Source organism: Notolabrus celidotus, chromosome 13 (genome assembly GCF_009762535.1).
Source record: "Notolabrus celidotus isolate fNotCel1 chromosome 13, fNotCel1.pri, whole genome shotgun sequence".
Lineage (NCBI taxonomy): Eukaryota > Metazoa > Chordata > Actinopteri > Labriformes > Labridae > Notolabrus > Notolabrus celidotus.
The window spans coordinates 9,403,145-9,428,260 of NC_048284.1; the positions used below are offsets into that span (position 1 = coordinate 9,403,145).

The following is a 25,116-nucleotide window of genomic DNA, read 5'->3' on the forward strand; positions in this document are numbered from 1 at the left end:
TAATTTGGGTTTCTTTGTAAAGAGGGTCGTTAAATCAAACTATTTGGATCACTCTTCTTGAGGATAATTGATAAAGTTTATATTAATGTTTGAGGTAAAGCCCCTTAGCTATAAATTCATTGAACTCAATAGTAAGCCCTTGCAGTTTTATCATTTTCTGTAATTTTATAATGCACTTGATATTTGAAAGCAAAACTCAATTCCATGCCCCGGGCTCATGCTGAAGGGGTCACAGTATTTATCAGTAGAGATATAAATACAAGGAAACTTGAATTATGTGACCTAGATTTATTAAAAATTATACTTTTGGTGCACATAAATCTAGACCATTAGGAAGGAAATATAAATTGAATAAATCTTAAAGTCTCCCTTTGGATCTCTTTGTGTAAAAATATCAGAAAATATAGATCATAGCTCATATAAAGCAAATTGCTTTTCTATAAACTAACACTTAAAGGTACAATGTGTGGAATTTAGCGTCATTTAGCAGAACAGACTTGGTAGAAGATCAACTTAATATTCACAGGTGTGTTTAAAAATTAGTGCATACTCACCTTAATATAAAAATGGTTATACAAATGTTAACTTAGAATGAGCCCTTAATATCTACAAAAAGAGGGTCCTCCTCCACGGAGGCCGCCATCTTGCATTGCCATGTTTGTACAGTAGCACAAAACGGACAAACTAGTAACATACGTGTTTTTGTATTTGGTGCATCGTCAAGCAAAATGCACCAGTTGAAAGGTAATGAAAAAGAAGAGAGTGGTAGCAAAATAATTTAAGTTTTTGGTGGTATGTACAAATAGAGATTATATCAATCATGCATCAAAGGAGCTTCTTGTCCTTAAAGGCCAACATCACTTCACCGACGAGAAGGGTGAGCAAGGGAGCGTTTCAATCGAGCATCTGACCGTCAGTTATTGCTAAATAAACCAATTTCTTCACACTGTACCTTTAAACTCATAAACTTAAAAGGATCTCTATATATAACTGGACCAGGGCTGCTATTTTATTACCAATGGGAAACTGAATGTATCTCTCCTAAAGGGACTCTAGTTTTAAATCCACTAAAAGAAGAACATCTTTTCAGAGACATACATGCCTCTGTGTAAATTCTTAAACATCTGTACTTCCTGTGGAAACTGGGGGAGATAAAAGGTTTATGTAAACCTGAAAATAATGTATTGCCCTCTGATATATATTTCTGGAAACTTGGAACGTACAATAAGCTCAACAACTATAAATTAAAAAGTCACCAATTCAGTTGGATTTGTTCATCATCTGCTCATTACTTGGGCCGATGTTTTTTGCATCGTTCGGGGCTCTACATTCATGAGGATTTTGGTAAGGCTGTCTGGTAAGGTAGCTAAAGGTTTCAGATTAAGCACTGATGTTCGTATGCCACAAAGTAAAATAATTCAGTAATTGGTCAGACGAATGTGAGGTACGACTCACTGCTGAGTGCTTACAGCGTGCACAGCGTCACCCCTCACTGAGTGCCGCTGTAGTTACAATAAAAAGGAAACTTTGTACTGCAGCATAATAAGTGGCCCTATATCATTTCTGTTAATAAGCAGGATCAACAATGAGGATGAACGTGTGTGTATTGCAAATGTTATTGTGGTTGTTTTATAAAATATGAACCGGTACAATACAGTATGTTCAGCTAGCTGGAGCAGTATGCCTTGGCTCAGGTTGGGCATAATAAAGTCATCTTTAAGGTCGGTGGAATGTCAAAGCCTGTAATCTCTTGTGTCGGATAAAATAAATGTCCCTGACCTCTTTGCATGTTAGAAAGGAAGCCAAACCATCAAACCTTCTCCTCATTAGGGCAAGAGCATTGCAAAGATGATCTTTCCTAAAGTCACAATCCACCACAAGCCATCTCGGAGAGGACGGGCACCATGTTAATAAATCTCTGTTTAAAAAGTCCTTGAGTGTGTGTGTGCGTGCACATAGGACTGGGTAAAGGACAACAGTTTTAGAGTAAAAAGCAGCACCATTTACTATAGTAACTGAATATTGTTAAAGTGTCATTTGCACCTGTCTTTCCTAGACTACATGAGCAGATCAAAGTAACAACAGGAGTGTTTTTAATATGCCCCACTTTGAATAAAAGGTCGGATGCAGTGTGTGATGAGATATGGTTTCTGATAGCTGCGGAAAAAAACCCTTAATAAGCAAAATGCACTGTCAAATTAACCCACAACTGTTTCAACTATAAATACTAAATGTATACTGTAGATTGTGATGACGGTTGTATGATAGATACTGTAAGTATATTTAAAAGTGTCATAATCACTATATTATAATAATAAAAGGCCTGGACGGCTTCAGAAAGAAATGAAAACAGAAGAGCAAAAGGTGCAGTTAATATGATCTATAGAGTAACATGAGAATCTGTAATAAATTTTCCATATCTGTCCTTGCAATTCAACTGCAACAATATCACATGAGCTTCATAAACTACATTTCCCTTGGAAATACAAACATGAATATTATAAGGTGCAAAATGCATTGTTCGATAGTGTCACCTCTTCCAGGCTGCGCAAAAACTGTCTTTTGTTAATAATTCATATTTGTTCTGCAATGGAAATGTATCCAGCAGCAAATAATGTACATAGCATTAAAAAAAAGTCTAGTCCTAAGAGGGGACGGGGTTACATGAGTATGACTAAATGCTGAAGTGATGGTTTAGGAGGTTCTTAGCCTTGTTTTCAGATCTCACTCAGCAACACTGGTCCACAGCTGCAGCATGCCTGAAGATGGATAGATGGGCACAGCTGGGAAGATAGAAAGGTGTGCAGTTGTGCACTTCCGGCACCCTGTCCAACATTTATTCATTACTGTTGCTTTTTTTTTTTTTTTTTACATTTTAGCAACAAATCAGCAGGAAATCCAGAAAAACTGACCAACGAAGGTACCACATTTTACCCTACCCTCTTTAAAAGGATGTTATGGTTTAACCAAGTAGAAAGAATAATATTTTTATTTTTGCAGTAAGGCAATAATCCATATGTTTTAAAGTTATCAACTTGCTAAGAGTTTCTTCTGCTGCTGTTTCTTCACACATGGTGCGACAGCCCTGGACCATTGTTGCTGGTGAGAAACTCTAGAAAAGTTGCACTTTATGTTTGCCTTTAAATCTGGTAAGTTTAGCATCGTCCTTTTCTAGCAGCGGGGCAATGAAAGAAGAGTGTCAGATTACAAGTAATGGTGATGGCCAAATCAATCTTTAACTTTAGAAAGTGTTGCTCAAATAAAAACCTGGTGAAATGTTTAATTCGGCGTATAGCAGCTCGTTCTCTTGGTGCAGAACCTGCAGTAAGGCGGAGAATCCTTAATGGTTTTAAAGCTACACTAGGCAACTTCACGTTTGTTGTCAGCCTGTGTTCAGTTTTAACCCAAGAATAGCTAATTGTCAAGAGAGGGATCTAATGCTGGTGTGTCCAGTTTTCTCTGTTTTCTTGATGTTTAATGTATTAATCCTGTTGGAAAAAAGATCATCCACACCTGACTCATTTGACTACTCACTCAAGGAAATTGGAGCTTCTTCTTTCATCTGGCACTGCCACATTTTCATTTCAGCTGACTCAATAGGATTGTTATTAAAAATCTTGCCTAGTGTAGCTTCAGCAGGAACGACCCAGAGAAAGGTGATTGCTGTGAGAGTCGACGGACAGCAAGAGGAGGCTGGATGTGACATCACGAGCTGGTGTTGGGTGGAGGTGGAGGTGGAGGTGGACAAGGGGAGGATGAGGGTGAATCCTTGGACCTCAAAGTCGCGTCTGGGCTTCGGGGATGTAGATCTCGATGCTGTCTGCCCTCTCTGTGGCTGAGTTCTGTCTGAAAGAAGCTGCTCGTTTGGCTGCCATGAGGCGTCTGCGGGCTTCCTGTCGCTGGCGGTCCTGAAGGTCCAGAGAGCGGTCTCGCATAATGCCACCACGCCCCTTGCTCGGCCGCTTTGGCAACGGTGGGGGCCACTTCCGCTCCTTAGGAAACAGAATGACATGATTAAACATGGAGAACAATCATAAGGCTTATTATCCAAACAATAAATCAGGAGGAACTGGTTGATTCACAGAGGGGGGAATGTGAATAAAACAGTGATTTGCAGTTAATATTTTACAGCTCATTGTTCACAGTGTTGATTGTACTGGATAATATTTCACAAAGCCCTTAAACCTAATGGATTATGACTTGTTAATCTAATGAGTCATGTTTAATAACTACTTTGCACTTACACACCATTCATAACAAAATAAAACAACAGAAACGTTTTTCAGCCTAGTAATGAAAATTTCATGTTTTTTCAGTTAATACTTATTATCTAATTTTTGAAAAACAAAAGACAATTCATTCGGCTCAGTATGAGAACTCATAACTGAGGGTTCAGAGGGAAAAATTACAATTTTAAGGACTGCCAGAGAGGCAGAAAATTTTCATAAGGAAAATGGGCTTAAATTAATGAATGTTTGATCAGTGCAGATAAATCCAGCGCTCAAAGGAGTTTAATGCACTGTAGAGTGTGCAGCTTTGGCTCAATAGGGCTTTAATACTAGGGATGTTCCAAAGCTAATAATTTTCCCCGTCATTTAAACAGGAATTTAAATTCCAACTGACTGAGTTGTCTAAAAGTTTAAAAACACTCAACACAAAAATTAGCGCATTTTATTTAACATGGTTAAAAATGTGGTCAGAGAGTTTACAGGTAAAGAATGTGTAAACAAGTGTGTCTAACATTAGCAGAGCTAGCACCACCAGACTTTTGTCCTTTTTACTAGCTAACATACACGCCTTCCTCCTGTCAAGTGGTTATAGGAAAGGTTAACTACACCCAGCTTACATACAAGTTTACCTGAAGCAACTAATTCCCCAGTTGTTTTAATTGAAATTCAACGAGTCTAACGGTAAGACAACGCTCAGCAAACAAGAAGGAGCACAATTTGTCTAATACAGCTTAACCAGGTATCACAAAGTTGTCGGGTTAAAGCTGCTGTTGGTAGGAATGGTGTAAAAAACGTTGCTTTTTTTCTGCTGGGTTTGGAGAAAAGGTCATAATTTGAGATTATTGCGAAATCTCTGCGTTTTTCAATGCCTTTGTATCAAGCAATGTTATTATTCCCCTCGTTCCCTTTATGACGGACCATTCATAGCTAATCTCCAATCCTCTGTCCTGATTGGTTAAGGGGTGGCCCCTACTACGTCCTACAATTGGTTATGAGTCCGGCCTTTCATGACTGCACACGCCGATCTGTGTTGAGGGGCTAAGAGGAAATCTGGTTGGGAGGGGTAGTGTTGACATTCAAAGTCCCTTTCTCTGAACAGATGTTTACTCTGTGACTACCGACAGCAGCTTTAACTATGTCAAGATGGTTTGTCGAGTGTGGCTAAAGTTAGCAGAGCGTGGCTAAAGTTAGCAGAGCCAGCACCACCAGCCTTCCGTCCTTTTTGGTGGCCTATACAGGTTAAGCATTCCTCCTGTCAGGTGGTTATATGCAAGTTCTATCACACCCAGCTTACACACAACTTTATCTCCATTTTCTAGATCCAAATACTCCAAACTGAGCTGTGCTGAGATGGCATCCATCATCTGTGCTTGTTTACATCTAGGTAGTAGAGCATTATAGTAGTATGGCAGTAACTATCAACCAGAGCTATAGCCCCAGCTAGTGGTGAGTGGCTCTGCTACAGCTTAGACACAGGCCTAGAATTCCTTTAAGTAAATAGTAACAGCAGGTGTAATGACAATTGTTCGTTTAGTCGACTAAACACAGATCTTTATTTAATACATGGACTTTTGATTGGAAGCATATGTTTAATTATTTACTTGTTTATTTGACAGGGACAAATGCATGAAACATTGCTTCATTAGAGTATATAAAGTAGATGTCATGCATACAAGTGTGTAGTCTTAGCTAACTTGTAACCTCTGTCCCTGGTTAGGCTTCCAAAATTAACACAGAAATGACAGAGTATTGAGTTTAAGATACTACAACCATTTGAATCATACAAAAGGATCAATGTATTCAATAACATGTAGGACATCAACACAGATGTGCACTAAAGACAAACCCAGGAAACTTTGCCTAAACTTTAGTAACTTTAGACAGATTTGGAATAGAACCGGCTGAAATGAAAATGTCCACCAGAGGCAGCGATATGAAACTTCATTATCTGAACTCTCACAGTTGCTGAGGCGCTGTTTAACTGTGCAGCAGAAAAACTTTCCAAGAAATAAACCTCCCTGTTTTTGACCCGGGAGCTGTTTGCTCAATCATTTGAAAACTATTATTGATTATGTAGCCGGAACACTACCCAGCTTTAACAACATTAGCATGTGGAGGAGGAAAACTTTCCCTGATATGACCTTAAAAACTGTCTTACAGTAGTATGTGGATGCAGCAGGACAAGCTTTTCTGGTGTTAGTATGAAACTGTGCCTGCTCAAAGAAGAGCATCTGTGTCACTGTTAGAGCTCAGCTTCATGGAGCTTGCAATGTGCCGATTAACTGCTGGAGGTAAATAACTACTTACAACTACAAGTGTAGCATGAAGATAATTATCCAAGTGCCCTGAAGGATCTCGGCTATCTCTAAGAGCACATTACGTCTCAGTGTACCTCTTACAAATGTGGCTCTTTCATCAACAAGCACCACTCTTACAAATGTGATTTCATCTCAGCTACTGGCTCTTTCATACTCTGTTCATTTATTTTGATTTTATCCCACGGTTATCTTCTTATTATGTTTTACTATTTTGTTTAATGCATACTGCTCTACTCAGATTTCAATCTACTTAAGGTCAAAAATAATCTTGTAGTTTGTTTCCCTTGCTTTAAGTTGCTGAATGTTTTCTAACAAAATCAGATTTGGTGTTAATGAATTCATTAAAACTGTTTCGACAGACACACGTCTTGTAATTATTGCAGGAAAACTGCCCCATCAATGTTGAATTGTTGGAATTTGAAAGGGTTTATTAAACTATGGTGGTCTATGTACAGTAGAAGTAAACAGAAAAGTTCTGTATTTACTCAAACACTGCAATAAACTAGATCAGCATTAGTTCTCTGTCACTGGTCAATACGTTGCACATATATTAGACATAACTGAGCTTTACACATGTGTAAATGACTTTTTTTGGACAATTTAGTCTTGTTTTAATTCTTTTTTTTAATTGAGAGTTGACATTAATTTACTTGTATTTTACTCTACATGACTACTTATGCTTATCTCCTCAACACTTTCTTGGTCTTATATATTCTTCCAGTAAAACCAACTGCCAGAGTGGAAGCAACCCTTCTAGATGCTGCCAGGGACTGGAGAATGCAAGTTGATTTAGACCAGAAACTTGTCCCCCTGAGATAATAACAACGAGCCTCAGCCAGACCTGGTCTTTTGGTCAACCTCCCAGAAGTCGCTGTTCATTGCTGAACTTACTGTACCATGGGAGGCTGCAGTTGGGGAAGCATATGAAAGGAAACGGCTGAAGTACACGACAAAGCAGCCAAGGCAGAGCAACGCGGCTGGCGTGCCCAAGTGCTTCTGGTCGAGGTTGGATGTAGAGGGTTTGTTGCCACATCTACTTCCAAGTTCCTCAAGGGAATGGGATTCCGAGGACAGGCCTACCGACAAGTCATCAGATCAATGTCGGAAGCTGCCAAACAAAGCAGCAGATGGCTATGGATCAAAAGAAAAGACCCCATCTGGGCTGCAAAATGAACAGAGGTTAAAAGCAGAGGGGGGCACACCTGGGACGCCAGGTGTTGCCGTTGAGCCCTGCAGAGGTGTCGTGGGCCTATCAATGAAACACCAATGAAGGAGGGTGCCCACCTGAAGACCCCAATGAAGCGCTTATCCCCACCCACTCAACACCAGTGGTGATTAATCTGTAAGGGATTGTAATATCAAGTCCTATGAGCTCAACTAGTTTTTATTTTAATGGAGCAAATCCTGCAAGCTAGTTCAGGCAACTTCTAGTTTAGGCATTTGACATACTGTATGTCATCTCTTCAATCACCTGACGTATCCTTCTGATTTGGCGGCCTATTTAAGTTGCAAGGTTCACCGTCTCTGCCACTACTTTGCCAATGAAACCACTGCCATGCACAAGAGCTGCGCTAAAGTTTTCCGCCCCACTTCACCAGCATCAACCTGCAGGCTACAACTAGCAGGTTCGAGATACTGTCTCATCTCTCTCCTATCTCTGCAGGTAAAAGTAAAAGTGTGAGGAGTGATTATGTAGGAGCCTAGACGCCGAAACAGTTCAAAGCATTAAATTTGTCTGACTGAACTGCCTTCATCATATTCTGCACCATGCAGCTCAGGATGATGCTTCTCCGTTTTGTTGTTCTGCACAGTGATGATAATGACTGAACCCATCACCACGTTTTTACAGAACACAACTAATGACTTGCATGGGAAAAAAAAACACTGAGAGGATGTTGCTCTCTGTTTTGATGCTGCCTGAAACTTTGTCCCTGCAGGGTTATGATAAGAATGATCAACCTCCTGCTGTTCTCAAGCTTAAAATAAGAAAGGGAACGATGTTACTGCAGTTTTCTTAAAAGCTGAGCAAGTTCATCTGGAGCCCATTAACACTAATTATCCTAACGTTGTGTGTGTGTGTGTGTGTGTGTGCGTGCTTGCGTGTGTGTGTGTGTGTGTGTGTGTGTGTGTGTGTGTGTGTGTGTGTGTGTGTGTGTGTGTGTGTGTGTGTGTGTGTGTGTGTGTGTGTGTGTGTGTGTGTCCAGGGGGTAACAGCTCCCAGTTTTACCTTCTTCTCTGGGCTCCCCACCAGCTGCCACTGGTTGCCCTTGATCAGCTGCAGCTCATCAAACTTGGCAGTGACGTCATCGATGGAAAGCTGCAAGAGGTCCCAGAATCCAGCCAGGTCCTGAGATGTGGGTCTGGGCATGGCACTGGGGTCCTGGAGGAAGCGAGTTTGGTGGTAAAGTGAAGTAAGTTTCCATTTGTGTAATGGGCTACAACACTTACTCAAAATGTAAACGTACTAACAAAGCACCTGGACTTGTATTAGCAAATTGGGACCTGCAGTACTACCCGCATCATATGAAAGGAGGACAATAAAAAAAAATACTTTTAGCATATCACAGCACCTCATCATCTGAACTTCACTTCCACAACCACAGGGTGGCAGCACAGCACCAGTATTAGCACATAACCTTCACTTACAGTGCCTGGGGACATCCTTCCACTTATTTGAAAGCCTCTTTTTTATGTATGATTAAAGATTGTACATGTCCATTTTGAGATCATATGCTGTTAGGAAAGGAAGGCAGCAAGGAGGTGAATACATGTACTATTCACCTAAAGTCATTAATTCCCATAAAGCTTCATTTATGTGTACTAATGCTCCCTCTTTAGGGTTTTCTGTTTTTACGTCAGTTCGGGTGTTTTTTGCTGAAAAATGTAATCTTCTAATTCCATAAAGCGTAATTTGTCTTTTAAAAATGATAACTATATTAAGGAATGTAAATGCTGACTATCTGGTACTCTGTAATGCATTGCATCCAATAATTCAAACCCACTTGGCTCATGTTCAAATTGCAAACCTTGACATATCAGGTAGTCACATGCAGTCATGTTTTCATCTCTACAAACAGGAGTGACAGAATGAGTGTTATCTCAGAACAAGGAAAGGTCTTCAAAGTCAAGTATTTGACACACATCATGCAGTTCGTCCTCCGTCCAGCAGGGAGACAGAGCCTTTCTCTCATTCAGACACGTTTTAAAGCTCAGGGCAATCTAAGGCTTGTCACTACCGATGTTAGACCTAATTCATCATCCTATTATCTATTGGGAGAGATGGAGAGAGGGCTCTGCCTGAAGCCATTCGAAAGAGAGCGACACACGAGTCCACACACACACACACACACACACACACACACACACACACACACACACACACACACACACACACACACACACACACACACACACACACACACACACACACACACACACATGGCTGTGAGAGAGCCGGCTCAATCCAACAACCTCCACCAGGTTTCACATTTCATTTCAAGAATTTGCTACGCTCTCATAAGGTGTGATGAAGTGCCTGGTCGTCTCTTGTCGCCGTCTCTTTTCTACTGTATCTGCAGGAACATTCCCACTCATGAAAGTGATCTGCTATTATTAGCTGACTATAGAAGTGGATAGTTGGAATAAGAAAAGGTTTGAGTCTCCAGTCAATGTGGAGTGAGGGCCAAACAAAAAGACAGTGTGGCAGTTCATTATTCATACTCTGAGATCCCAGTCAAACTGCTGCCTCCGTGCATTAATGAAAAGCCTCCACACTGGTGCTGCTTCCTATGGAATTCCCCTTCCGTTTACTGTAGGGTCAATACCAGCAGAGGGACTGCTTCACTATTGATCCCTGTGGTCTATTTCTGGAAGGCACACAAGTGCAGCGTCAGGCCGAGCACCTCCTCGGCACTCGGAGAAGGAGAAGCCTATCAACAAGTTTGCTTCTGATCTTTTGTGTTTTTCTATTTAGAATATTAACAGCATGTGGGTCGATACATTGTTCACAAACGCACAGTACTCACCAGATTCTGCTGACACAGCCAGTAAAACTGCTGAAACTTTTGAGACATAAGTAGCTGAGCACTTCCAACTGCACTCCGGATTTTTCCTAGGACTGATGGACATGCACAAAAAACAAAGAGAAAGAGAGAGAAAGAGAGAGAGAGAGAGAGAGAGAGAGAGAGAGAGAGAGAGAGAGAGAGAGAGAGATTGTGGTTGTATTATTGACTGCCTGGCAGAGATAAACATGCCGCTCATTTAAAAGGATCCAATCTGCTCACAAAACGCCTATCACGATTCTGTTTTGATCATCAACATGCCAGCTAATACTCTGACTGTCCACTTTGACTATACTGCTGCTCATGCTGCAGGAAAATACATGATTATCGAGCATTCATTATGTAATCATAGACCTCTGACAACAAAAACAGCACCTGCTTTGACATGAATGTAGTTTCCCTCAGGACACTCACTCTCCTCTGTCAGGTCATGCTCCTCTGCCTCTCTCTCCATCTCTTTGCACCACCCTTCCAGCCGCTTTGTTTCATTGTGAAGGAGCTGCATGAACCAGCTGCCATCCCTGCGGAGGGGTGACACTCGGCCTGTTTCCGTGCTGTCCAGACTGGGTTGGACCAGCCAGGAATCGGGCTGAGGGCTTGGGGGCCCACTAGAAGGCCGGTAGTCCTCCCTGTAACTGAACAGGCCCTGCGTGCGCACCGTGCGGATGGCACCATACTGCGTGGGCGTGCTGGGCTCAGAGTGGCGACCGAAGCCGCCGCCAAACTGCAGACCCTTGTCCTCCATGGAGGGGAAGCCCTCCAGCTCCATGTCTGCTTGTACCGCCGTGGTCACGCTGTTTGAGCGCTTGAACCTCCCATGCCTGAAAATGGACACATCACAGAGACATGCAACTTCAGATGTACTAAACTTTGACTGTTCAAGCGTAAGCAACGTACCTTTTATGATCCTCCACCTGGATCCCTATAGAATGGAACTGAGGAATGCCTTTACTTTCAGTCTCAGAGTCCGTCACAGTTTCCACCTGGTGAATAGAAACAACAGAACATCAGCTGTTTATCATGATGTACACCGAAATATACATTTCAGGATAGATGTTTCAACTTTTCATGTTTGTCTCTCAGACTATTGTCATGTTTTGTTGGTTTTGATAGGTCCTTTTAAAACACTGCTATGTTTTGTCATGTAATAATGATGCTCAAGATCGCAAATATCTTTATAAGTTTTAAACAAGGACCATAAAAAAGGCTGACAGTCAGAAATGAATCACCACCTTCATGTGTCCTTCATGCTCAGCAGGAGGTGGTGCAACTTGCAGAAACTGGCACTTAAAAGTCCTGATCACGAACAACACCAGTGTGTAACGGTGTATAAAAAGTAGTGATATATAAGGACATCAATAAGGACCAGAGTAGGTGCAGACTGGTCCAGGATTTGGGTACAAAAGAAACCGAAAATAGATCTCTGGGTCGTGATGAGCACAGTGTCCACTCAACAGCAGCAGTTGCAAAAGTACCCTCAACTCCTCCAGACACCACAGCAAACACTGCTCACAAGAGACATTTGTAGGCGACATTTGGGGACAACATGTTCCACAGAGACAGCCACAGGACACAAAGTTGGCGCTAATAACGAAGGACACGGGCCTTCAGGATGTGCAGGGCTTAGCTAAATTAGTCAGACAGCTACTTGTAAGGGTTTGGGAAGTATTTTGATAAGGACAATGCTTGTGGATCAGCCCTGTCTGTGTGACCGTGCAGTGTGACATGTGTAAAGGTCAACATGATACCAAAACCTTGTTAACTATTTCACATAATTTTACATACATGAGATTGTAAAACGGAAAACAAAAAAAGGAATTTGCAAATAACAGAAAATAACAGCAACATTTCTCCACATTTAGCTCCAAAACATCATAACAATGTAGAGTGAATTTTTTAAGTCACTTTTTTCATGTTTATAGGAATATTTGTGATCTTCTTCATATTTGATTTTGTTGTGAAATATATATTAGGTTAAAATGTTGGTAAATATAAATCTAAATGTTAAATATAAATCTAAATGTTCAATGATAAATCTAAATGTTAAATATAAATACAAATGTTAAATATAAATGTTATGTGTTGCTCTGCGATCGTAAATATTTAGCTGATATGCAAATTCACACTGCCGCTTATCAGCTAAATATTTAGCATTGCGGAGCAACATTTAACATTTAACATTTAGATTTGACATTTAACATTTAGATTTAACATTTAGATTTAACATTTAGATTTATATTTAACATTTAGATTTATCCTTGAGCATTTAGATTTATATTTATAGTTAGCATTTAATTAAAAGAATTTAACAATGATTTTAACTTAATAAATTATTCACAAGAAAATTAAATTTGAAGAACACCACAAATATTCCTCTAAATGTTATAAAAAAAGTGACTTTTAAAAATTCACTCTATATTTTTATGACGTTTTGGAGCTAACTGTGAAGAATTGTTGCTGTTTTTTCAGTGTGCACAACTTTACAAACGGCGCTGCATAGTTTTCAACATAAAAAACAGTCGTAATCTAATTGTACGAAATACAAAAAGAACAACTACCACATTAAAGCTCCTGTGAGGAGTTTTTAGTTGGTAATGAAACAGACTGAAATTAACACTGACGCCTTTAAGCGAGCTACAATAGCATATTAGACCATCAGCAACAAGTATGATTATTTCCATATCGATATTTTTGATATCTCTCTCCCTCGCTGTGTGGTAGGTGTCAGACAAGGCGATATGACAGTACACTGTAGAACAGCCTTTTTTTTTTTAAAGATATATTTTTGGGCTTCTTTTGCCTTTATTGGATAGGACAGCTGAAGAGAGACAGGAAATGTGGGGAGTAGAGAGCGGCAAGACATGCAGTACATGGTCGACCGGCCGGGAGTCAAACCAGCAACCTCTGCGACGAGGACTGTAGCCTCTATACGTGGGACGCTTAGGCCGCTAGGCCACCAGCGCCCAAAAAAGTCCTTTCTTATCAAAGATTATAGTGTGTTCCATGTTTGACATTTGGAATAAGAAAGATGAGAGACCTTTCTGTCTTACACTTCTTACATATTCAACAGACAAGATAAGCAAATCATTAAATCATCACTTTGTGTCCACAGGGGTTGCCAGAATTGACGCTATCCACAGGAGCTTTAAAGTGTAGCTGTCGTCAACATCTTTGATCAAAAGTTGGTCTGAGAATCTAGCCAGGTACAAAAACTGGAGTCTTCTGGAGCGAGAAACTCTGCATCCATATCAGCCTGTATTTATGAAGGTAAGTTAAAGTTCCTGTGAGGAACTTTCTGTATGTATTGATTTTTGCGCCCCCCATGGACAAAGCAGTACCTTTTTTTTGTTGTGCCTTTTATTGATAGGACAGCTGTAGATAGACAGGAAATGGAGTAGAGTGGGGGAAGACATGCAGCAAATGGTTGCGACCGGCAACCTCTGTGACGAGGACCATAGCCTCTGTATGTGGGGTGCTTAGACCGGCAACCAGCGCCCTGCCTTTTACATTTTTTTTGATGATCTTGTCCTTTGCATGTGTTAATTGTGTCTGCCCTAAACTGATAAATCTTGAGGCACCGCTTTGGCTTGGTTGTTGGAGCATGCACCCCATGTATCGAGTCTGAAGTCCTTGTAGCTGCAGTCACTGGTTTGACTCTCAGCCACAAACCTTAGCTGCATGTTTTCTCCAATCTCTGCTCGTCACATCCCCCCTCTCTATCTCTCTGTGGCTGTCCTATCTAATAAAAGCAAAATGCCCTGAAAAACAACTAAAGCAGAGGTAAAATCCACTGAGAACATCATGACCCCAGACCCCCTCAAGTTTAGCCTCAGCCCAAATGTTGCAACATCAGGCTCTACCCCTGCTGAGATCCCTGACAGATGGATTTTGCAGGACAGCTCTCGTGAATGTTAACACTAAATATAAAAGTGAGAGAAAAAGGAATCAACCTCCAGCTACTGCCAGATAGAGGAAGACAGATGACAGTGGAGTTACTATCCTGAAGGCTGGTCAGTGAGTGTGATGTGAAGAGAGTTGTAGGACTAGAGTTATGTTGTTACCTGTATACCAATAGAGGATCTTGGGGTTTTGAGGTACTCCTCGGCCTTAGACACCAGCACTGCTTTGTCACACGTCTGGACAGAGGTGTGGCTGCCCAAAGACGCATGCCTCTTGCCTGCTGCTGACTCCATGGCCATGGTGACCGCCTTGGTGCTGTCCAGGCTGTCCATGGAGCTGTAGATGGGACGGCCGAGGCTATCCGTGGTCCACAGACCGCCCCGTGGATGCCTGCCCTCATGGTAGGCATCTTGTGTGGATTCTGTGCTGCTCTGGGCTGTCACAGAGATAAGAGGCTTGGTGGTGGTGCGCGGGGGCACAGGAGGTGGAGTCTTCTTGTAACTGGTAGGAAATGAAACCGCTGGATAGCACAAGCAGGATGAGAGGACGAGGACAAGGCAAAAACAAGGGTAGAGGATAAAATAAAACATGATAATGAAAAATGTGGCCAAAAGCTGACAAGTGCCAAACGCTGCAGTTCACCTGTATCACACCTTGTGTGATAGAAGAGCATCAGAGCGTGATGGGAGTTTAAAGGAAGCATTAGGGCACTTTAGCACTTAAAGCACAGTAAATGTCAGTGAAAAGGAGCTTTGTAAAATGTCTGTCTACTGAGGAAATGCAATGAAGGGTTAAAGGAAGTATTTGCTTTTTCAAGTGCAAATGAGAATCTGATGGAAAATCATCAAGATGGACCTCACAGCAGAATTGGAAACGCAATTTCACTCTCTTCTTCAATACTTTGAAAATCTGTTAGGTTGAGGAAGAGGACAGCATCCTGGTAAAATGATGGGTAAATAAGTCATGGAAAAATATCTTGAACCTCAATGTTTGGGTGTTTGTTATTTGGTACGCAAAGCTATGAACAAAACGGTCAATAGTCTGGATAAACTGTGTGGGGATATTTTTCTTTATGAAAAGTGAAACATCTTCAAATATCAGAGAAGGAAATTCTGGGCCCTATGACAAGATAACACTTGGTGCCCAACCCCCACAGCCCAAGCAAACTCCAAACACAAAACCTACCAAAAGCTTGAATAAGTATCTTTCTTGGGTCGTCACCTGATGCTCCGGCATCAGTCAGTTGACCTAAGCTGCAGTAACATGAATCCTATTGTAGGGGGACCAAACTTTTCTCGCATTTCAGACAGAGAGTTACAATGTTTATTTATTCAGCCATTTATACGTATGACAGTTATAACTTGGAGAGAAATAGATTTGGGAGCCAACACTATATTTTCATTTCAGGCCCACCAGGGGCACAAGGGCAGGACCCAGGAATCAATAGGGACCAAGAGTTCAGGGGTCTTTTAGCCCCCAGAACTATTTTCCCCAAAACTAAAAGGTTCCTGTGCCCCTATTGTTGTCTGCATTTCGACCGCGAGCAGAAGTCCCAGGTAGATTGTGCAAATCAGGCCAGTGTTGTATGAAGAAAAATAATGATATTAAATAATATTTTTAAATCTTAATAAAAAACTAAACTAGGATGCATTCCCAGGAACTCCCTCTGGGTTTCAACAACTGTGTAAACTCTACAAATACCGTTACGTTCAACCGAAAGTCCCAGGACCTTAGAAAAGTACTAACCCTCAAGCAGGGGCTTTTCAGGGGGGATATTATCTACCCCTGAACTAAATTTAGACCCTGGTTCCTCCGGTCGAAACGCAAGTAGTTCAGGGGTAAAGTCCCTGGTTCCTGGGTAGAGTTCCTGCGGTCGAAAAACACCTTATGATGGTCTCTGTTGGTCTGATGCTGCTCTTGCTGTTCATACAAACTACCAGAATGAATGCGTCTCGTCTTCAGTATAAGGTATAACATGGAGCCAGGTGACTATTAGTTAAAAAAAAATGCTGCTGCAAACTCAGCCAACATTTTTCACCCAAATTTCCAGAGGTCAAAAATTCAAACAAACAAAATACTACAGACCTCCCGTGATGAACAGCTGCTTTAGTATCCACTCCATTATTGACGTAACAGTTCTTGCTGTTATCATGGTGGTCGTAACTGCAGCATTTTTCTCAAGTGCACCATGAACGTTTGAGGAGGGAGTTGAAGAGGAATAAAAGGGAGTGCTAATGGCCTACTAGCTTGTAATCTCTATTTCTATTTATGTGGGAGGAAGTGAGGGGAAGTAAGTGCTATTCATTTCTGTTTGTGCACATATACAGTTCACTTCATGCCACCCTTGCAAAAGTCAGTGCCCCAGTTTGACCACCTCAGTCAAAAAAGCTTGGACACACCCCTTGGTGGTCAGTCACACTGACCTCACTACGAAGCTGTGGCTACGGGGGAAAAATCAGCAGAGCCTTTTTTTTAATTTATACTATTTATGAAGGTGGATGCAGTAGATCCATTTTCAGGCAACTCTCTGGCTGACGTGAGGAAGTTAACTCGAGGTGAAGTGCTTTAGCCCTTTTGGATCTATTGCAATGTGTCTTCTTTAAACTAGTTTTACTGAGTTTAAGAGTTCATGAAAGTATTCCTGTTTGAAATCACCAGTTAGTTTGTGGTCCACTGTATCATTCCTCTAGTTTGTAATTTTCGCAGTCAGCCTCTTGTTTGTCATCCGGAAGTGACCATATTTGGACAAAAGGGTTGTCTCTACACTGTCATCTAGTTATAGGGTCACTGTCGATGAAAAGTAGCCACAACCAACAACATAACCTGCTTCATTGTCTTCTTTAACTGAAACAGGACCCCACTTTACAAAATGGAGATCATGTTGAACTGAAGAAGAATGAAACTAGCGATTGATACCATTAACTTATTGGGGAAATGACTGTGGTATAAATCAAGTGAGAGGTAGGCTCACTATCTCATCTATTTCCCTACAAGAAGACTGGTTATTAGATGTACTAACTACTTCCCATTTCGTATACACAGTAAATGGTCCATTGCAATGTTTTATCAGAAAAAGCTAGTGTGAAACAAAACTGCAAGAAATATCTTGGCACAAACTGTTGTGTTGTCTTGGATTGATTTAGTTATACGTTCGCCGTTTACATCACAGTCAGATATTCAGCATATGAAATCCATGACTAAATGCAACAAGATTTGTTGAGCTTTATCTACTCAAGCACACGTTCTATACTGCCATGAACAGGTGCAGGCAAAGCCACACACACACACACACACACACACACACACACACACACACACACACACACACACACACACACACACACACACACACACACACACACACACACACACACACACACACACACACATTCACACATAAACCACTCTGGATTACAGGTAATTAAGTGCATAAGAAATAAGCAACCACGGGGAATGGTGTTAAGCTAAATCCAGTCACAGACTTGACTTCGTTCCAACTTGAAGGGGCTGCAGCTCTGCAAGACACAGTGGGTGGATACCGAAATGAAAAGAGCACAGTGACTCAGACGGTACACGCAACGCCACACCATCTATTTTTACATGTTTACTCATTACATCAAAACTGAAAACGCTACAGATCGTCTGCTACCAGATACAAGCTGAATGACATGAATCTTTGCATGTATCTGCTCTTTTTTCATTTTACCTATTTTATTTATTTAAAGCCCCTGTGAGGAGTTTTTGACTGATCATGAAACAGATTGAAATTAACAGTGATGCATTTTAATGACTTATAAAAGCAAACAAGACCATCAATGACAAGATTGATGGGTTCTATATTTAATTTGTAACCCCTGTAAATGGTGAGGGAGTAGGTTAACGAAGATGAATGCTAAAGAAACAGACTAATTTAACTTTTTCCACAGCAAATATAATATATATATATATATAAGTATAATATTCACAATGAGCACTGCATTTCACTGTAAAAAGATAGCAGGATGAGATAACACTACTTTCTCATGTAAATGACAAGATCAGCTAAGATGTAAGAGAAGCAGCTTTGTCCATAGGGGACAAGAAAATCAACACAAGCAGAAGGTTCCTCACTGGGGCTTACAAATTGGCATTAAGTGCAAGTTTATTTGTAAATGTTTCTTTTTATATATATCTGTCTGTATGTAAGTCCTAAGCAGCCATGCATCCATACACTTCATTGTACTCCCTTTTCCTGCAATAACAAGTTACTCTCAGTTTTTATCTTGAGATTCTGGTCTTAACATCAGATGATCATAGATAGGCTTAATTCACCTCATTAGAGTGGGCAATGGCAGCATGGTACCATGACCAGCCCATTGTTTTATGTCCTAGATTGGCAGAATAAAAAGGCTGTTTTCACGAGGATACAAGCTTTGTTATCTCGTGACAATGAAATAACTGAATCTGCTGTAATGAGAAACCAGCATTGTCATCTTGAGATAACGAGGACGAGGAAGAAGTCGAGCTCTTGAGAAAATGACCGGAAATGACTTATCACAGGAGAAAATAAAATGAATGGATGCATGTCTGTAATCCTTGTCTTTTCAGATCTCTCTCAGACAAAAAAAAAAGACTAATTTCATTTTGACTAACGCTGCACATCTGCCTGTCACGATGAACAAAAAATGACTACATAATGAAAATCTAATGTATCAGAGAAAATGTCACTGTAAAATGTGAACTTTTTTTGGTACTTCTCATGGGGTTTCAAAACAACAAGTTTCCCAGCATGAATTTTCTCAGCTAAAAAAAGAGTCAGGAGATGTAACTGCCTCAAAACAATGTGTTTTGACCTGACCGAGGTGCTGCGGGAAAGGTCAACCAGTCTCCCATGTACCCAAGGTGGTGGGAGCGTGTAATACATGCACACACGCATAAACAGTCATGTAATTTTCTTCACAGAGGTATGAATGCGGAAATGAATGTGGCTGCACTCACTCAGTAGAGTAATGACTCTAAATTATCCTATTATCAGACTGGAAGTTGAGTCAGCACTGCACTCTTTTCTGCAGTTCATTCATTCATATATTTTATGCTTTCTAAATGGATTGACATTTGTAAACACATTTGTTGCCTTGCACGCCTACACTCATGTGCTTTGCATAATTACACAATTATTTGCCTAGGTTAATGTTGTTTGGAGAAGACATTTAATATGCTGACTTCTCCTGGGCTGTCATATCAACACAAAATAGGCCTCTTGGAGACACTGTCCTACTCAATCTGAGAAAAGAAAAATCACAGTGAGTTGAAATTACATCAAGTAGACACCAGATGTCCTCCTTAAGACTAAACCTATCCCTGAACCCCTAAAGGAGTGAGTGTACCTGGGAAGTCCTGGATTTTGTCAGTGGATTAAGATATGGAACTTTTGAGTCTTCAGGCTTTTCTGTTTATTCAATATTCTCCTTTTAAGATATTATACTATCTGGAGCACAAAGTGAAACTGCAAGAAGTGCTTTGTTGTTTTAAAACAAAGCATCCAAAGTACATTTACTGACATCCGTTAGTGCAGTCTAACGTTGTTGCTGTAATTTACAGAAGAACCACACTGAAGTTTCTATTCTACTCTAAGTTCTGTCTTTAGGCAAAGTATTAGAATAAAGTTAGACCTTTTTAAAAATGTTTACCTCAATCTTTTCAGAGAGGATTATACATTTTACTTTAACACACTTTGTGAAAACATGAATGCTAGTTAGTTTGCAGATAAATGTTTCACATATGAAACCTATGACTGGCATAATTAACATGCTGCAGCTCAATGGTTATCTGATGCACATTTTCTTAAATAGCTGAAGGCACAAAAAGGTCTGCACCTTAGCTATTTACAAATTATATTACAAGATAGGAGAGCAGTGATAATAGTAAACATATAGATTAAATAAATGTTTAAAAAAGGGAACATTATAAGTAGCTGTTGATTCTTTTGTCTATGTTTATGCCCATGCTTACCTAAGTGGTCTGTAAACCTCATCTACCTCTTTAAGATGCTTGTATTGCTGTGATATGAACAAGTCATACAGTAATATACAGTAACTAATTTCAAGATTAGAATGCTACAAGTTTCACAAAGGTGTAATTAGAGAATAAGAAAAGCAATGCAGATGTCTCAATTTCTCCACTTCAGGCATTGTGCATTGGAATGGAGAATCTAATTAAACTTTAACTAACAAACAAAATCAATAATTTCTGCACCTGAAAGAGCTGTGAACTTTGTTTATCCCCCAAAGTACAAAAGCATTTGCCTAACTTCTTTTAATTTTTAGACAACAGATACTAATGATGAGGTTTGCATATCTGAGTCCAGGTAAGGGATCGAAAAATGATGTGATAAAGTTACGATATGGGCTTCAACAGCCAGGAAGGAATGACTAAAAGCCTTAATATGTTTAAGTAGCACCATTTTCTTAGGATCAAAATTCAAGGTCAGCTGTCTAGACTTAACATTTTGTGCTGACATTAAAAAAAGCCACACAGGGAATTAAAATGCAAAAGAGGAAGAAAATCCTATCTTGGCACCAATGCTACAGCCTCAATAATCAATACTGCAATGTAATCACAAGAACCGTCCCACTCTCTCCACCTACATATAAGACCCACAGTTTAAGCCAATGCTAAAATATAATCAGCATACAGTAGGAGCCTTTCAGCAAAATGAGTTGCTGAGAAAATATAGAACTTGACAGAAGATGTGCACATCAACTAAGTGAAATGTGGAGCTACTGTGCAGCTGGGTTTCCTTTAAAATACTACAGCTTTAGTTGAAAGTTTGGCTGGTGCACTGATGCAGGGGAGCATCCTGTCCTTTGTGAAGTCAGTTGTTCCTAGCTTACTGTGTTTGAATTTGAATGTTTGGCTTAGCACTGCTGCACTGGGCAGTTCAGTAAACAAACCCACACAGTGGAGGCGCAGCCAAGACTAGATGGGCATGAATGTCATGCTATAAAAATGTGCTGCTGCTGTGCCTCTATGTATTTGTAGTTTAAGCATAGTTAGTTTAGGCCATTCAAGCGTTTTGACATATCAGCAGCAGCTGCAGCTCAGAGGAAGAGAAATGCCACAACATAAATGAATATGCACAATTTATCTTCTTGTTATCTCCTCTCTGTCTTAATATGCACACTATTCAGGCTCTTCTTTTTCTTAAGGAAATCATTGGAATATTTTTTTGATTAAGTGATGTGTCAAGAAAAGACATATCTTGAGGCACTTTGGATTATCATTGAGTGTATGTGTATCTTCATCACCATTGTATCATAAATTAAATACATTTGACTTTTTAACTGCAAGCTGGATAAAATCAGGCATTTAAATGTGTCAGGATGACCTCTGAAATCCTTTAATAGGCGTCTTTTTCATTATCTGATATTGAATATTCTATCCAATAATTAGTGTGTATTTTTTAAACAATTCTCTGAAATTGAATATACTTTTTTGAAAGCGACAAATGCACATAAATATTGAGTCCTCAAGCTTAAAAAAACAGCCTGTGCCAATGCATGTACTGAAAATACCTTAAAACTTATAGTAGAAGCCTATCCCCATATAAATTAATAAAATTATATGAGTAAATATAATGAATATAAATATAAATATAAGTAATATTATATAATTATATATAAAAAAAAAAGATTGAAACATGATGGACACAGCCTTCAGGAACTCTCTCATGGACACCCTTAAACACACCTGCACCTGCTTTTAATCCTTTTAATCCTGGACTCCTGCTGACGCTGTTCGTTGTTTGCTCTGTTCTGTCCTGTCATGTTTAACTTGTCTTTTATGTTTTTTACCCTTGTGTTTGTTTTCATCATTACTGCTATCCCTGACCCTTTATCCCTCAAAAGGTTGTGCATTTTGCCAGGTCGTCACTGTAAATAAGAATTTGTTCTTAATGACCTACCTGGTTAAATAAAGGTTAAATAAAAAAAATAAAACAAACATTTGGAGTATTACGGTAATCTCTGTATCAAACGACCACCCGGTGAACATGCTGAGTGACTCAAATCAAACACACCTACAACCCATGGAACCAAAACTGTATGCAGGGTCCAGTAACAAGTGCTTAGGCTAACGATGGGTTCATAATTTACCAGGGACAGAGGGATTAACGTCCTCAGGGTTGTGACGGGTTACGTTACGTCTGTTACGTCGTTCAAAGACGGAATTTTTAAAAACCGTGAAACGTTGCAGGAGGACAACATAGAGATTTTCGAGTGACTAGATTAGCAGAGTGTCGTCTAGCCAGGTGAGTCTAAACTTTAGAGATGATTTAAAAGCTAAGAACAGTATATTTGAGAAAAAATAATTTAACTAAACAGTCTATGGACGTCGCGAGCCATAGACATATATACGTAGACGCCGCATTGACTGGCTGGTCGTACGTCAACGTCGCCGCCATGTGGGAGGTGGCAATCTGTAAAGATGCACGCACACACATATAGAAACATGCCTCCCAATGGTTGTTACATGACCACACCGGTGTAAATTTAACTTATTACCATTAGCAGAGCTTTTTGTTTGTAGAAGTCTCCACAGCCTGAACATTAAAATTTAAAAACTCCTTCACTGCTATGCTTAAACAGTGTAAAACACCTGGACACCTGTTAAACGCACTGTAACTCACCCTTCTTAAAGTCGTGTGATTTTATTCACATACAGCAGCTGTCTCATAAAAAAGGTCAGTATAGATAAAGTCACCTTAGATTTTAAATTACTTTGATGTGTTTAGTGTTAATTATAACAGTTAATTCATCCTTTATTTTAAAGAGTAAACCCCTTCACTTGTTCAATGGGTTAAAATGTCTCAAGCACTTCGTCCTCACGTGATTTAAAACATAATATATGGACAACTGACCTTAATACGATGCAATTTAAAAAATAATATTCTTCAGTGTGGGCATTTAAAGGCCACAGAGCAGTGGTTTGAAAAGAGAGAGATGAAACGCACGAACAGGCTGAAAATATGAACTTAGAATGATTAAATATTTGGAGCAGGTTATGGATACAGCTCAAACTAACAAGAGTCAACAGAGCTGTATGGAAGTAGACTAATACTGGGTGAGTGATGTGATCGAAATTTTTTAATTTTTATTTGAATGTCTTATTCTTATGCCTTGTACACAGAGAGCACAGTTTTCCAAAGTCAAATTCCTTGTGTGTTCAAGCATACCTGGCCAAAAAAGCTGATTCTGATTCTGATTCTGATTCTGAAATGAGTAGAGTGATCAGAGTGAAACAGTAATATTGGGCCTATAACAGTAATTACGTTTTTTTTCATGACATGATACTTTATACAATAAAAAATGTTTATAATTTCTGTAATGTAGTTTATCATTCCACTGCTACAAAGCAGACTCACTGCCAGCTGTAGCCTTTTATTAATTTGATAAACAGACTTTGTATGTTTTTTTCTTCTAAATAACAGTCATTTTTAGTCCTTACATTAATTTCAATCCTTTATTGTAAAGACGGTTGATCAAAATGAGTTAAATGCAACAGAAAATAATTTTTTTCATAGAGTTTTCACATCTACTTGTATTGGTTTACACGGCAGACACGCCACCTTCAATATGGTGAACGCACTGACGTATCGGAGCAGCGGGAAAGCACAGTCAATATGTCTAAGGTTAAACCAAGCGGCAACCTCTGGTCTAAAAATATGAGTCCAATGCGGAAGTGTTAAAAGCTGCAGTTCATCGAGGATCCGCTTGAGGCTGGCTCTGGAAGTACCGGAAGTCACATACACATGAATGGGGAAAAGACGATCTTTGCAGCATTAATAAACATGTTTACAGCCTGGTACAAAAGATGAGTGTGGTCTGAATAGCTAATTTCTCGATGTCCTCTCACTGTGAGGGGGGTGAATTTTTTTCTAATTCGGTAATTTAGAAGATAATGAGATTACTAGTCTTCCAATGAGAGGCACAGCTGCCTGCAGGAACACTGCAGCTGTTGGCTAGGAGGCTCAAAGCCCGCCTCTTTATGTCACACTGGCTCGACAGAAGCAATATGGCTGCCGCAGACGATTGGTCTCAAAACAGCTCTTCAGAAACAGATGGGTGACGTCACGGATCCTACGTCCATATTTTTTACAGTCTATGGGTTAAACCAACGGTTACAGAGTACGTAATGACGTAAACGGTTTGCGGTGGTACAAACTATTGAAAGCCTGTCAAACGTATAGTTAGCTTGGCGAAAGCTGCTAAAACACATACATAAGTGTGCAATTAAGTTAAATATGAGTGTTTCAACTCGCAGCTCGGGGAAGGTGTGTGTGATTTTGCTGTGAGTTTTGTGGACATGTAATTTCATGACTTCCAGCGAAGTAAATAGTACAACTTATGGTGCAGTAACAGTTATGTTGAAATGAAACAAAGCCACGTATTTCAGCCCTATTTCGAAATGTTATTCAAAAAAATGCTTCTAAGACATATAGTTGTAAGAAGTAAGCAAAAATTTCTCTGACATTTTTTGAAAATTCATTGGACCTTATAAATAGTTTCTGAGTGGCATAACACCTAACATTACCCAGTTGACTGGTATGCTAATGCACACACGGTAAGGGTG

At 40.0% G+C, this 25,116-nt stretch overlaps 1 protein-coding gene and 1 long non-coding RNA gene across 2 annotated transcripts in view; one reads left to right on the forward strand and one right to left on the reverse strand.

The window, feature by feature from the left end:
• Positions 1-2,966: 2,966 nt before the first annotated feature.
• Positions 2,967-25,116, reverse strand: part of LOC117823648 (disks large-associated protein 2-like) — a 141,683-nt gene continuing 119,533 nt past the window's right edge. The window contains exons 8-13 of the mRNA XM_034698874.1: positions 14,670-15,028; positions 11,506-11,591; positions 10,984-11,429; positions 10,573-10,664; positions 8,775-8,927; positions 2,967-3,992 (exon numbers count right to left, since the gene is read on the reverse strand). Coding sequence (XP_034554765.1) covers positions 3,777-3,992; positions 8,775-8,927; positions 10,573-10,664; positions 10,984-11,429; positions 11,506-11,591; positions 14,670-15,028 — 1,352 coding nt within the window. The 3' untranslated portion in view covers positions 2,967-3,776. The remainder of the gene's footprint in view (positions 3,993-8,774; positions 8,928-10,572; positions 10,665-10,983; positions 11,430-11,505; positions 11,592-14,669; positions 15,029-25,116) is intronic.
• The window catches only part of LOC117823649, a 113,643-nt gene continuing 111,150 nt past the window's right edge, over positions 22,624-25,116 (forward strand). The window contains exon 1 of the long non-coding RNA XR_004633447.1: positions 22,624-22,795. This is a non-coding gene — a long non-coding RNA (uncharacterized LOC117823649). The remainder of the gene's footprint in view (positions 22,796-25,116) is intronic.